Consider the following 14,671-nt stretch of genomic DNA (forward strand, 5'->3'; position numbering starts at 1 on the left):
GGAGAGCGGAAGGTTCTTCTTCCTCAGGGCCCCAGCCTCTTCTACAGGGGCCTGCAGTGAGACCACTGTGGATGGCGTGTCCAGCACAGGCGGCCAACCCTCTGCTCTGCAGCAGGACAGTGTGAGCCCAGGGAGCAAGCCCGGGATGGACACGTGAGATGGTTCCACGCACATGGGGACACATCCTCCCCCCTTGGACGTCATACTCCCAAAGCTGGCTTTCCCTCCATTTCAGCCCAGACCCTCCCGGCTCAAGAGGAAGGCAGTGAGCTCAGGCAGACAGGCCACGATGGGGTCCAACCTCCAATGTCATCACGGGGCAGGGGGCGGTGCGCCTGACACCTGTGCCACCTCCCCCAGCCAGGGCATTTCCTGTGGGGTTTCACCAAGTGAAGGAGAAGGGGGAGGTGCAGCGGGGTGGCTCAGGCCCAGACCCTAATACACACACCAATTCCAGAAAAGAGCCCAAGTCTGATCCTTAGGATGTTTAAGGCAGGTTGACCTCCTGCCTAGTCCCAGAGCAGAAGGGGCCCCAGAGGCCTTTGACGAGTCTGAGCCGTCTCATATCTGCCACCTCAGCCCCCCTCACCCCAACAGCCCCAGGCCCCCTCCCTCAGGCCCCCAGGAAGGCGTCCTGTGATGTGAATAACAGTTACTCGTCCTACCTGCATCAGCCCTTACTCATGGAGTCCTGTTGGTTCCTGACACAGATGGGGGCACAGCAGGGATGCAGCAGGGCCCCCCACAAGGGGGGCTCGAGAGGGAAGCCTGTTACAATCCTCAGAAGGGGCTTTGGGACCTGGGCAGGGGCAAGCAGGATAGCCAGCCTGGGGGTGGCTTTAGGAGAACGTTCTTAACACGATAATAATATGCCCTTTTGGGGTCTCCTCCTCCTCCTCAGAGAGCCTGGTCCATCCAGCCAGTGCCAGACACAGGCCAGAGCCCTCGGTGGCCTTTATTGCTCCAGCAGGGGCCTGGCCCGGTCCCAGCTGCCAAGTTTCTGGGGTTTCCTCACCTCAAGACCTGACTGGCTAGCACCTTCTCCCCTCGCACAGAAATCCTGGTCTCTACCCTCAGGAAACCAACACACTCAAGAGAAGACACCTTTTTTTTTTTTTTTTTTTCAGTTGGAGTCTCACTCTGCTGCCCAGGCTGGAGTGTAGTGGCACACTCACAGCCACCCCAGCATCGACCCGCTGGGCTGCGGCGATCCTTCCATCTCAGCCTTCCAAGTAGCCGGAACTACAGGCGCGCACTACCTCGCCCGGCTAATGTTTTTGATTTACCGTAGAGACAAGGTCTTGCCAAGTTGCCTGGGCTGGTCTCAAACCCGTGGGCTCAGGCCATCCACTTGCCTTGGCCTCCCAAAGTGCTGGGTGACAGGCTGAGTCATGGAGCCCTGCCTTGAGAAGACACATTTTTTTAAACAAAATTACATTACAATTTTTTTTTTTTATTTTTATTTTTTGAGTTGGAGTCTCACTCCATCGCCCAGACTGGAGGGCAGTGGCCGCTCCCGGCCACTGCAGCCTCGACCTGCTGGGCTCCGGTGATCCTTCCGCCTCAGCCTTCCAAGTAGCCAGAATTACAGGCATGCGCTATCACGCCCGGCTGATTTTTTGATTTATTGTAGAGATGAGGTCTCGCTGCCCAGGTGGGTCTCGAACCCGCGGGCTCAGGCAATCCACTCACCTCAGCCTCCCAAAGGCGCGGGATTACAGGCTGAGCCACCGAGCCCAGCTAAAATTACAATTTTTAAAGTCAGCAGAAACCTACTGACCGCTTTCTATGATGGACCCAGCTGGTCACTTCATTCATGCCATCTTTTGGAATCCTAACAGCACTGTTATAGAACTGGCACCGTTATCCCCATTTTGCAGAAGAGAATAGTGAGGCTCAGGAGAGCAAAGAGAGTTGGCTAGGGTTTCCTGCTTGCATGCCGGCCACATCTGCCTCTTTCTCCAGAGACTGAGGCTCTAGAAGGGAAGTGATTTGTTCACGCCCACCCAGATAATGGAGCTGGGACTACCCGGTCTCAGTGAAGACGGCTGGAGGAGCCTGTGTCCAGAACAAATATACCAGGCTCTGTCAGCAGGTTAGACTGACACTTGGTAGACTGACCCTTCTAGGAAGAGAATGGTCACTTCTTGGCAGTGGGCTGTCTCCTGGTGTGGCCTTTTCTGAACGGGGCGGGCTGCCTGAATTCAGAAACAGAGGCCATCACGAGGACTCCGAGGGACAAGGAGAACTCCAAGGATCACATAAGGGGCGGGACAGGGCAAGGAGGATTTGGGTGCTCCAGAGAAGGGCGTGGGCGCAGAAAACAGCAGATGGAGAAGGCCAGGTATGGGCGACTTGGACAGTCCTGCACTGGGAAAGGATGTTGCTCAGGACGGCGGCCACAGTGCCAGCTCCAGGAGGCAGGGTCAGCGTCCATCCCATGCGTTTCTGGAGGTCTCCCAAAACCCACTCCGGAAAAGATCCCACAAAGCTGCCCAGGTGCTCGTCAGCCATGCTGGAAGCAGGGGGTGGGGACAGCCACTCCACGGCCTCCCTGGCCAGCCACGGCCCTTTCTCCCTCCTTTGCACATGCTGCATGCCCTCTCCTTGGCTTCCCAGCCCCGGTCCGTGAGGGCATATGGGCCAGCCAGCAGCCCGGTTGCACTGTGATGTCGAGGTATGGCTGGAGCTGGGGTGGGGCTGGGGTGACTCAGACGCAGAGACGGCCTGTACAAAGAGGAAGCTGGGGAGAAAGGCATGGTCAGTGACTCTGGACGTCCCCGGCGCCCCTGTGGCAAATTCCATCTGCACTGTATCACCCAGGCGGCTTTGGCCTTGGGACCTCTGTCCCCTAGTCCCCGCCCCGCTGACCTGGGGTTGTCCGTCTCGTTGACTGTCTGCCCGGCTCAGTGGGAGCTCAGCCAAATGCGACGTCCAGAGCCAGGCCCTAGACTAGAACAAGATCATCCAAGCTGGGTGTGGGGGTGTGCATGCAGTCCCAGCGCCTCAGGAGGCCAACGTGGGAGGACCACTTCAGCCTGGGAGTGGAGGCTGCAGTGAATTATGATCGTGCCACCACACCCCAGCCCGGAAAACAGAGTGAGACCCTGTCTAAAATTTAAAAAAAGGTCGGGCTCGGTGGCTCAGCCTGTAATCCCGCGCCTTGGGGAGGCTGAGGTGAGTGGATTGCCTGAGCCCGCAGGTTCGAGACCTGTCTGGGCAGGCGAGACCTCATCTCCACAATAAATCAAAAAAAATTAGCCGGGCGCGGTAGCGCGCGCCTGTAATTCCGGCTACTTAGAAGGCTGAGGTGGAAGGATCGCTGGAGCCCAGCAGGTCGAGGCTGCGGTGGCCGGGAGCGGCCACTGCACTCCAGTCTGGGCGACCGAGTGAGAATCCAACTCAAAAAAATAAATTAATAAATAAATTAAAAAAAAAAAAAGACCAAGAACAAAGAACACCTATTTCAGGAGATAGGTAGGAGGATACAGAAAGAGCAGAGACCCACGGCGTGATGGCTCACCAAGAGAGCGAGACAGAACTGAGGAAGACTGCTCCCTCCGGAGGAAGACATGTCGAGAGAGGAGGGGACATGTCCTGCTCCTCACCTCGGGGCTCTGTGTCCCCAGATGGTGTCATCCATCGTGCCCTCCCTGCTTCTCTGCTAGGCCATCCTGCCCCTCCCTTATCACCAGCCTCAGCCTCCCTTCTTCCAGGAAGCCTTCCCTCCACATTCCAGTCCACACCAATTCTCACGGCCCTACCCTGACAGTCTAAGCGTCACGGTTTAGCTCACAGATGGTTTTCTCTACTTACTTCATGTGGATTGCGCTGCTGCCCCAGTTTAAGTGTTACGTTCCTTGGGGGAAGGGAGACGTCTCTATTTCTCTGGGCTGCATCTGGCTGTTTTGGAGGAGCCAAGATTCACCCCGTAGCCCAGGTAGCACAAAACAGGGCGTGTCCAGAGAAAGACACCAAGGGGGATCCAGGAATGCAGAGAACGAGGAACAAGTTCTGGTGAAGGTGAGGGAAAGTGGGTCAGAGTCAGAGGAGCCAGACATGCGGGTCAAGAGAGGCAGATGAAGAGATGGAATCTGGCCAGGGTAGCCCGAGGTCCTGGGCCGGCCCCATGTGGCCGATGCCATCGGCTCTGTGGTCGCATCGTTCCCAGACACCAGGCGTTCCACTACCTCCTGCCATGAGACTTTCCCTTAGTGGCCACACTGGTGCCCATGGAGGCTCATTCTTAGCTGATGTTGGGAGGGTGACATGCGCTCGGTGAACACAGGCACCATGAGAGGCCCGGCGTCAAGCACCCTCAGGAAACGAGACACGTCGATAACCATGAATGTGGAGGTACAAAAATGACTGTCAGACAGGGCAGGCCGGGCTCGGTGGCCCAGCCTCCGGTCCCAGCACTTTGGGAGGCCGAGGCGAGCGGATTGCCTGAGCCCATGGGTTCAAGACCAGCCCAGGCAACGTGGCGAGACCTCGTCTCTGCAATACATCAAAAATTAGCCGGGTGTGGTAGTGCTGGCTAGGGAGAAGGCTAAGGTGGAAGGATCGCTGGAGCCCCGCATGTTGACGCTGGGGTGACCGTGAGTGTGCCACTGCACTCCAGCCTGGGCAACAGTGAGACTCCAGCTAAAAAAAAAAAAGACAAAGCCATGTGCAGATGTTTAAGAGTGATTAAGGCATTGTAGGGTGTTACAGGGGAATCCGCAAGAGATGGATGCCATGGGTGGCAGAGGATGGACCACAGGGGCCTGACCTGGAACAGCAGGTCAAGCACAGTTCTATTTTTACCTGTTGGTAAATCAAACCCCCTTCCTCCCTGGCATGCTCAAGGGATCAGGACACACATGGAATGTCAGTGGGTCCACCTGTGACACCGCAGCCCAGAGAACAACCCGGGAACATCTTCCTGGGATCTAAAACTGGCAAAGTCGGCCAGCAGGAGTGTGTCAGAACCAGGGCAAAAGTGGCAGGATCTGGTCTGAAATGGACAGGAGGGGCTGGCAGTTGTCTTCTCAGGTAACCAGCCGATCCACTTCCAAGGCACTTAATGCCCACGCTCCGCTAAATGCTGAGAGAAGTAAAAACGAATGCCTGAAACATCCCTCCCCCAAGGAGCCTGCATTCTATACAAATTAACAGCTCAGGCTGTCTGGGTTCCTGTCCTGGCTCTGTCACTTAGTGAGACCCTAGAGTGTCAGGCACGTGACAGATAACGTTTCTTGTTATCCTCACAACCCTGAAGGATGGGAATTCTGCCTTTTACAGATAAGCAAACTGAGGCTATGATCCCTCAATCATAAAGTCGAGGGAGAGCGAGAGAGAGAAGGGAAGAGGAAGAAAACTGAAAGGTGAAGAAGTTTTGCCAGGTCCCGCAGTCAGCTGGTGTCAGATCTCTGACTGGAGGCCGGGTCTTTCTGATTCCATACCACTATTCTCCCATTTATGGTGTGGCCACTGTGTGGCCTTAAGCACACCACTCAGCCTCTCTGAACTTAAGGGCCCTCACCTGCAAATTATAAGGACCAGGTTAAACGATCCTTAGAGCCCTCCCTGCCCTGAAACTCTTGATTATCATGGGAGGAAGAAAGCAGCCAGAGACAGGCAGAGGCTACATTGGGTGGGACGACGCACACCTGAGTGTTGTGGAATTCAAGGAGGGATGGCCAGTTAGAAGCTGGGGAAGAGGAGAGAGGCCTGGGATGGCCAGTTAGAAGCTGGGGAAGAGGAGAGAGGCCTGCAGGGGCAGAGGAGGGGCGTCAGGCATGGAACGAGTCTGGGGAGGGAACCCTGGACAGGCAAGGCTGCCCTGTGCCTGGCTGTCCCAGGGCCACGATCTTAAATGAAAAGCAGCACCCAGCGCTCGTGTGAACCTACTCCTCGAGAGGGCAGAGGGAGCTGAGCCTAAACGCAGGCTATTTTTGGAGTTGTGTTGTTTGGAGAGCAACCAGGCCAGAAATAGTGCTATGAGTTAACAAGCCCTTGTCCTTCTCCCACCCCCAGCTCTCCCAGTGAAATCACCAAGAATCGGGAGGCCGGGTCCAACATTCCAGGGAGCCTGTGTAACTGATGGGAGACGTTGCTCTCTTCCCCACAGGAAGGGCTCGGAGCGGAGTGTTTGACTGTAAAAGGGATTGTAGAAGGCGGAAAGGAAGGAGGGACTGAGTCAGAGAGAGGGGAAAAGAGAGAGTGTGAAAACAGGGGAGACCTCGTGCTGCAGGTAGAGGAGACGGGAGGTAGATGGGCGATGCACCGGTGTGGGAGGTCAGACAGAGAAACCAGGAAGAGGGAGACTTCGGCAGACAGCGGGAAAGTGAAAAGGAGAGTGGCCAGAAGAGGAGCAAAGAGGAAGAGGAGGGATGGGGCAAGAGGGCAGGAGGGCAGAAGGGCAAGAGGTGACGGGGGCGGGAAGGCCGCGCCACGGAGGCCTGAGCTGAGCCGGGGCCTACTGGGACGTGTGCGTGGGACAGGCGGGTGGGGAACCGTCACGGAAAGTATGAGTCTTCCAGTCACCAATCACCTGCCCAGGGGCAGATGGAGACATCGTTCCCGATGGGCTGGAACTGGAACTTTCCCCTGAAATCCACAGCCCTGTCATTCACCCTCTTATCTCTGGCCCTCCGGAAATCAGAGACCCAGCTGTTTCGACAGCAGGGACTTTTCTCTCTGTGTCCAGCTGACCCCTTACAAAACAACCCAAGGCTTGAATGAGAACTGGGTCCAGAAAGAAAGGATTTCAGATTCAGGAGGAGAGGGGAAAGTGATCACGCCTTGAGTCAGGCTAGGTTCTGAGAAGGGTATTTCGGGGAGGTCTTCCAGGAGCAGCCTGCAGGCAGCTAAGCCCTGGTGCGTGTCAGGCTCTGGCTCTGAGGGCAGACAAGAGGAGGCGAGGCCATGTGTAAGGAGAAGAAAAGCAGGGACCATGGTCAAGTCGGGGTTCTACAGCACCTGGGCGGCCCCAGAGTCCAAGGAGAAATAGAAATTTCAGTGTGGGACCCAATTACACCAGTTTCTGCCTCAGTTTCTAATACGCGCCCACCACATTCCTACAGGTTCCCTGCGGTTTGGGAAAAGACCCCTTAGGAAGCCAACCATTTTTGCTTCCAAGTAAAATGCTCCTCACCCCTACTCCCTCACCCCTACCCCAAGCAGGACTCAGAGCTGCTCCCAGGCTCCCCTGCGCCCAAAAGGGGAGTGTCTTTTTTGGAGACGGTGTCAGGGTCAGCCACTGGAGCCGCCAGCAGGGATGGAATTGGTCACACTATCCTGGCAAGGCCCGGGCTGTCCAAAGAAAACAACAAGGATTTTACAGCTGAGAGCCAGCCAGGTGTGGGATAGTGGCTTCTGGAATGACAGGCGGAGGAAGGGATGGAGACTTGGATGCGGTGGCTAGGGAGGCTGGCGTCGGACACCTGGGGAGGCCACTTCCAGCTGTGTCTAGACCTGGTGCTTCTCCACGTCCTTGGGGCCTGGCACGCCCCGCCCCGATCCCTGCGCCTGTCTGACCCCCAAGGACAGAAGGCAAGGCCTCGGGGGCATTTCTGAGGGCAAGAGACGGGTTGGGGGCTGAACTTCTGTCTCCTGCATCCAGGAGGTCAGGGGCAGTTGCTTCTTGCTCACCACTAACCGCACTCTCAGGGATTCCAAACCACAACCATAAACAAGAGGCAGCTCTACAGGAAGAGTTCTCTCCTGTGCTTGCGAGCCTAACTTTCCGGCAGAAGTTCCCGCTTCTTTCCTCCCCACCCCCACCTGAGCAACCAGACAACAAAGCCCCAGGCAGGGTAAAAGCGGGAGAGCTGTTTGGCCCCGGTTGCCCTTGGTATCTGTTTACCGAAAAAATCCAAAACAAACATCCCAACACTACCACCCACTTATAGTTCCTGTGACTCTACTATCGGCTGTCTCCATGGATACTCCCAGTGGAACCCCACCGCTACTCTCAGCCGTCTCCATGGATACCCCCAGTTGATCCCCACCACCGACACAAAGCATGACCCTGCGTGGACCCCAAGGTCAACTGTACCATCTCCCTCCTGGAGGACCCCCTGGGCACCGCCCTTGCCACCCCTCCATCCACAAAACCCAGGCCACACGGCCAAGAGCACCTGACCCTGCCCAAACCCCAAATGTTTCCGTTTGCACACCCACCCGCTGCTAGCCAGTTTCTACCCTCTGTAGAATCAGTCGCTCTTCTTCCCCTAATCCCTTGGCCCTAAAAGCACGCCCACAAACCCACCATGAATTGGCACTCTGCGTCTATGCCCCCAAGTGTCTGTGTCTGGAGGAAAAGGATAAGGCGTAAGCCACCCCCAGTCACAGCAGGCAGCCCAGAGAAATGAAAACGTGTTTACTCCTAATTCCTGGCCAAGTTTTTACCATGGTAACCCCTGGTCCCTTTCAGCCACCACTGCCCCACCCAGCACTCCTCAAACCCCAGCCAGACAGAGCTGTTGATTCAAGAGAGCCCTCAGGGCACCGAGAAAGTCTGGACACGTGGGGGGAGTCAGCTGCACATCATCAGAGGCTGCCGGGCACATGGCAGGGAGAGGGAAAGACTAGAAGTCCTCTGTCAGGCCCAAGTCCTAGACAGACAAAACCCAGACAATCACGTGGCACACCACATGCTCTCTGGCTGCTGGGCCAAGGCCGAGAGGAGGGAGGGTGTTTTTTTCCTGGAGGTTGGCCTGGGCATGGGGTGGACGGCACTGGCGGAAAAATGTCCCTAGGATGGTTAGCTTCTTGGATAACCCCCACAGGAACCTGTTTCTCCAGAGCAAGAGTGGGAAACCATGAAGTGCTTTCTCTAAGCGAGCCCCAGGGAAGGTATTCTTGAATTCTGGGCGTTTGGGGCCACCTGGCACTGCAGGGGTCAGACGGGTGGAATGTCCAAAGAGAGAGGGACACGGGCAGAGGGCAGCAAACTCAAGGGAGGTCCTTGGGCCAAGGGCAATAGGGTTTGCTCAACTGTTCCTGAGCCCGCTTACACGTACACACAGAGAGGCACGCACACACACATGCCTCAGCAAGTCGGGGGGAGGGGTGCCGAGGGGGCCTGGCTGGCTGTGCAGACTTCCAGAGCCAGAAGGTGGGTGTGGCTGGAGCATGAGTTCATTTACTTCCTGCCCACATCTGGTATAAAGGGAGGCAGCAGCCCCAGGAGGAGCACAGCTGTGTCTGGCTGCCGGGCCCAGAGTGCTGTCGAGAGAGAGCCACACCCACCTCCCAGGGCCAGAGCTGCCACAACTCACTGCAGCAGCCACGCAGGACTCACTACCAATCACAAGGCGCCTTTGAGAACTTCAGGTAGGAGAAAAGCAGCTCCCTCCACCTCACCTCTCACCTCTGGCTTAAGAAGCTCCATCCTCCACCCGGGATCTCCGCTTCTCCTCGGCTCTCTTGCCCTGGAGTCCTGCAGCCTTGGATCTACCCTGCCCTGGCAGCGGCCGTGGGGGCGCAGGGAGGGAGGTCAGGCCCCGCCGGCAGCCCCACCACCCAGACCTTGACCCTCCCCGTCCCTCCTTCCTGATCAGTTCGCTCCCTCTTTCCCGCCTCTCGCCTGCTCACTTGAATGAAACAATTGCTGAGAAAGAATGACAAGAGAACCGAAAAGCAGATGCCCGTGAAAGATGTCAGCACGATTTAGCAGGGGGCGGGTTCCAAGATTCCCACAGGTGAAAACGGCTTAAGGCTCCCAGGACTGCCCAGGGATGAGGCTCCGTAGGAGACAGAGTGGGAAGGTCTCAAAATCTGAATGGGTCGAGGTCTCTCAATGAATCTAGCCCTTGTGTTCACCTGCCACCCGCAGACTGCAATGAGAAGGAGCCCGGCCCACCCGCCATTCTTCCAGAACGACTCCCTCATCAGATCCTCTTCTCCTCGCTCTAGGATGCAGATGACTCCAGTCCTCACCTGCCTCGCCCTGGGGCTGGCCCTCGTCTCCGGTGACGGGTCCTCCGTGCACCGTCCCCAGTCCCAGGTGGCCCAACTGGCCGCAGACTTCGGGGTGAAGGTGTTTCAGCGGGCGGCGGAGGCCTCCAAGGACCGCAACGTGGTCTTCTCGCCCTATGGCGTGGCCTCGGTGCTGGCCATGCTGCAGGTGATGGCAGGAGGAGACACCCGGCAGCAGATCCAAGTGGCCATGGGATTCAAGTCTGATGGTGAGAGATGCGGAGAGGAGGGGGTGGGGAGTCACGTGGTCTTCGCCGAACAGGGGTTGGGCCAGCCGGAAGCTGGAAAGGCTAACCCCTACTTAGCCAAGTTAGCTTGTGCTACAGGGACCAGGCTCCATCTTCTTCCTACCACATCCCATGTCACTTGGCCCTTGACCCACCAAAGGGGTTCAGGCCAGTGGATTTACCACGTATTAACGGTGTGACCTTAGCCCCTCTAAACCTCAGTCTCCTCATCTACAAAATGGGGATAATAAAAATACCTACTGGCCGGGCATGGTGGCGCACGCCTATAATTCCAGCACTTTGGGAGGCCGAGGTGAGAGGATAGCCTGAGCCCGCAGGTTCAAGACCAGCCCGGGCAACCTGGCGAGACCACATCTCTACAATAAATCAAAAAATTAGCTGGGTGTGGTGGCACATGCCTGTAGTTCCAGCTACTTGGAAGGCTGAGGTGGAAGGATCTCCTGAGCCCAGCAGTTGAGGCTGTGGTGGCCAGGAGCGTGCCACTGCCCTCCAGCCTGGGTGACATAGTGAGACTCCAACAAAAAAAAAAGAAAAAAGAAAAAAAAACTTACCACAGAAGGGCTGGGCATAGTGGCTCACGCCTATAATCCCAGCACTTTGGGAGGCCAGGGCAGGAGGTTTGCTTGAACCCTGGAGTTTGAGACCCTGGAGTTTGTATCACAGCAAGACCTCTTCTCTACAAAAAAAAAAAAAAGAAAATTAGCTGGGCATGGTGGTGCACACCTGTAGTCCCAGCTACTCAGGAGGCCGAGGCAGAAGGATTGCCTGAGCCCTAGAGGCAGAGGCTATGGCAAGCTGTGACTGTACCGCTGCACTCTAGCCCGGGAGACAGATGAGACTTTGACTCAAAAAACAAAACGAAAACAAAACCCACCGCGCAGGGCTGCTGCAAAGACAAAATAGAATTACACATGTGAAATGCTTAGCACGTAGGGCTCATAACTTAGCAGAGAAAACGCTCTAACCCACAGAAAGGGTTGGGACCTGAGACTTTTGAGGACAGGAGGGATATGCAGGAAAGAGGTCGGGTTTGGAATGGAGCCTGTCCCCTGAGAGCCCAAGGAGAGCAGGGAAGCCCATCCACCAGGGCTGGGCCGCTCGTGGGGGAAGCAGGCCTCGCTGGGAGCCCTTGGTTCAACACGAGCCTAACGCCTCCTCTCCTCCCTCCCTGGCCACAGAAAAGGGCACTGCCCTGGCCCTGCGCCGTCTGTACAAGGAGCTCATGGGGCCGTGGAACAAGGATGAGATCAGCATCACCGACGCCATCTTCGTCCAGCGGGACCTGAAGCTGGTCCAGGGCTTCATGCCCCGCTTCTTCAGGCTGTTCCAGAACATGGTCAAGCAGGTGGACTTTTCAGAAGTGGACAGAGCCACATTCATCGTCAACGACTGGGTGAAGACTCACACGAAAGGTGAGCAGACAGGGAGGGGGAGCCCTCCCCCAGGGCTGAGGAGAAGGGCGATTTGGAAACAAATCCACAAACCCCAGACTCTCCCTCTCAGCGTTCTCTACTTGGTGGACAGAGGCCAAAGGCTTCAAGAAGCAAGGCCTAGTAGCTAGCCGTTTTCATGACTAGGCTTTCTTGTGAAATAACTCTAAAGGTATCCCTGACCAGGACTGGTGGCTCATGCCTGCAATTCCAGCACTCTGGGAGGCCGAGGTGGGAGGATTGCTGGAGCTCAGGTGTTCGAAACCAGCCTAGACCACATAGTGAGACCTCGTCACTACAAAAAAGTTTAAAAATTCCCTGGGTGTGGTGGCACATCCTGTAGTCCCAGCTACCTGGGAGGCTGAAGTGGAAGAATCACCTATGCCCAGGAGGTCAAGGTTGCAGTGGGTGAGCTTTGATCGTATCACAACACTCGCGACAGAGTGAGACCCGATTCAAATAAAGACACACACACACACACACACACACACACACACACACACAAAGTTATCCCCCCAAAGCATGAGATTTAATAAGAACCGCAACAATCATGAACAAGAGGCACACGCAAGTCCTCAAGGCTGAGGGGTTAAGGAAAGGAAGACATCAGTCTCCAGCTCTCATCCTGGTCAGGATTCTGGGACCAAAAAAGTGTAGAGATCTGGAACTTTAAGAGACTCTCAGGAAGCTCACTTAAATCCCCGCCTGCCCTCTGGCTGGATCCCTTCAGCATGCATCCACTTGAGGACTGGGAAACCCCCCAAAAGGCTGAAAATATACCTACCTTCCTGATTATCGGCCTCCCATAGGCATGATCAGCGACTTACTTGGGGAAGGGGATGTGGATCAGCTGACGCGCCTGGTACTGGTGAACGCCCTCTACTTCAAAGGCTACTGGAAGACGCCCTTCCTCGACTCGAACACCCACCGCCGCCTCTTCCACAAGTCTGACGGCAGCACGATCTCGGTACCCATGATGTCTCAGACCAACAAGTTCAACTGCAGTAAGTAGAGCCTCCTCCCCGCAGCCAACGCCTGCCTCTCGTCTTGGGGTCTCCCAAGGAACATCCAAAAGGGAGGGAGAGACCCTGGAATACACCCCAGCTTTGACAGATTTCCCAAGTGGGAGACACCAGGGTAGCAGGAGCAGAGGACAAGAGCTTTATCTCATGCACAATCACTTGGAAGTCCAGAACCACCCTCAGGCCCACACTGGCCCACTTGACTCTGATCTCGCATCTTCACATGCTTCTAGTGATCGCCTGGGGCCAACCAGTCAGGCTGGGGAGCTGAGGCTAAGAGGAGGAACTGGTGACTGGGTGCAGGGAAGAGGGGAGCGGAGACCAAGAGAGGCAAAAAGGCACTGAATGGGCAGAAGAGAAGGGGAGAGACACTACCTAAGAGGGGCAGCGGGCAGGGGATCCCCAAAAGCCAGTGTGGAGAACGTGGCTTCCAGGAGTGAGGGGAAAACTAGGTGAAAACCCAGGGCTGGGTTGGAGTTATTGAGCGCTGACGCCATTTCCACCTTGCCACCTTGGTGTCTTCGCAGCTGAGTTCACCACCCCCGACGGCCATTACTACGACATCGTGGAACTGCCCTACCACGGAGACACCCTCAGCATGCTCATCGCCGCCCCCTACGAAAAGGAGGTGCCTCTCTCTGCCCTCACCAGTATCCTGAGCGCCCAGCTCATCAGCCTTTGGAAAAGCAACATGACCAGACTGCCCCGCCTCCTGGTTCTGCCCAAGTAAGCCACACTGGCCCATGCCCCAGTTCCTGTCATCTGTCTCCTCCCGGCTCTCCTGGCTCCCTGAAATCACGGCCCCCTCGGGTGAATTTCCCTGAGGCTTGCAGGGCAGGGATGTGCGTGGGCGGCTGATGGGAGGCTCTGGTCTGGGATTGGTGATGCGTCCCTCAACCATCCCTCCGCCTGTTTCTGCCGGAGGGGAGGGGACCTCTTCCAGGCCATGAGCCCCCGCCGGCTGCCCCCGAATACCCGAGAAGAGTCAGCCAAAAGGGGAGCCGGAGATGTGATGGAGGTGGGGGGCTCATTCAGGCTACACCCACGTAGGAGCGCCCCACGTGCCTACCCTCCCCCCAAGTCAGCACCGAGACAATTCAAAGGGAAATCACTTTCAAAGATGCAGCGGCCTGAACCGCAGCTTTTGGGTTGGGTTCCAACACAGCAGATTTTAAAAATCCTTCTGCAGAAGCAAAGGGAGTGGAGAAGGCTGAGGCTGGGTAATTACTGGGATCCCAGAATTACTGGGATCCTTCCACCACGCATATCCCAAATTTCCAGATGCTATAATGCCAGGGTTGGGGAAAGAGAATTGAGTTGGTTAGCTGATGTGGGCTCTCTCGCGCTCTCAATCTCTCTCTCTCTCTCTCCTCTCTCTCTCTCTCTCTCTCTCTCTCTCTCTCTCTCTCTCTCTCTCTCTCTCTCTCTCAGATTCCCTTCCTGTGCCTTCCACTGGTAAATCCAACCAGAAGCCTGAAGGAAAATGTGCTCAGTTTATGCAGTCACTAAGAGTCAAATAATGGGGCAAAAGCAAGGTAAACAAGAATGGTCAGATTGGAGTGAAAGCATGGTACAAAATGTAAAAAAAGAATGGGCAGATTGAATGAAAGCATGGTACAAAATGTGGAATAACCACAACCCCGCAGTGTTAGTGGGCCACAATGTTTGCTTTTGGTCTGGCTCAACGTTTTTAACTGACTGGGTTAAAAAAAAGTGCCTGAATATTACATCTGTGAATAGCAAAAAGCTGAAATCTATGATGAATCAACATCTAGATACAAAGTTATCTTGACAGATAAACTCACAAAATGAAATTTAATTGGAAAACTGGATAAGTTTCTCAGTTACCATAATTAAAGGTTCAAGAGAATGGGAGAGGTGAAAAAAGTGCTCTATGGTAGAACACATTCTAAAAGATATGAATATAAATCAATGATGAAATCATGATTGCTTACAAAGCAAATGTCACCTGAGGTTGCACTTTCAGAGACTCCTACACACTCCA

The 14,671-nt window shown here is 55.6% G+C and overlaps 1 protein-coding gene across 1 annotated transcript in view; it reads left to right on the plus strand.

The window, feature by feature from the left end:
- Positions 1-9,264: 9,264 nt before the first annotated feature.
- SERPINE1 (serpin family E member 1) overlaps positions 9,265-14,671 on the plus strand; it is a 7,392-nt gene continuing 1,985 nt past the window's right edge. The window contains exons 1-5 of the mRNA XM_008068641.2: positions 9,265-9,321; positions 9,904-10,175; positions 11,393-11,626; positions 12,454-12,648; positions 13,194-13,392. Of these exons, the coding sequence (XP_008066832.1) occupies positions 9,905-10,175; positions 11,393-11,626; positions 12,454-12,648; positions 13,194-13,392 (899 nt within the window). The 5' untranslated portion in view covers positions 9,265-9,321; position 9,904. The remainder of the gene's footprint in view (positions 9,322-9,903; positions 10,176-11,392; positions 11,627-12,453; positions 12,649-13,193; positions 13,393-14,671) is intronic.

Source organism: Carlito syrichta, unplaced genomic scaffold, assembly GCF_000164805.1.
Source record: "Carlito syrichta isolate Samal-C Ts95f unplaced genomic scaffold, Tarsius_syrichta-2.0.1 Scaffold109653, whole genome shotgun sequence".
Classification (NCBI taxonomy): Eukaryota; Metazoa; Chordata; class Mammalia; order Primates; family Tarsiidae; genus Carlito; species Carlito syrichta.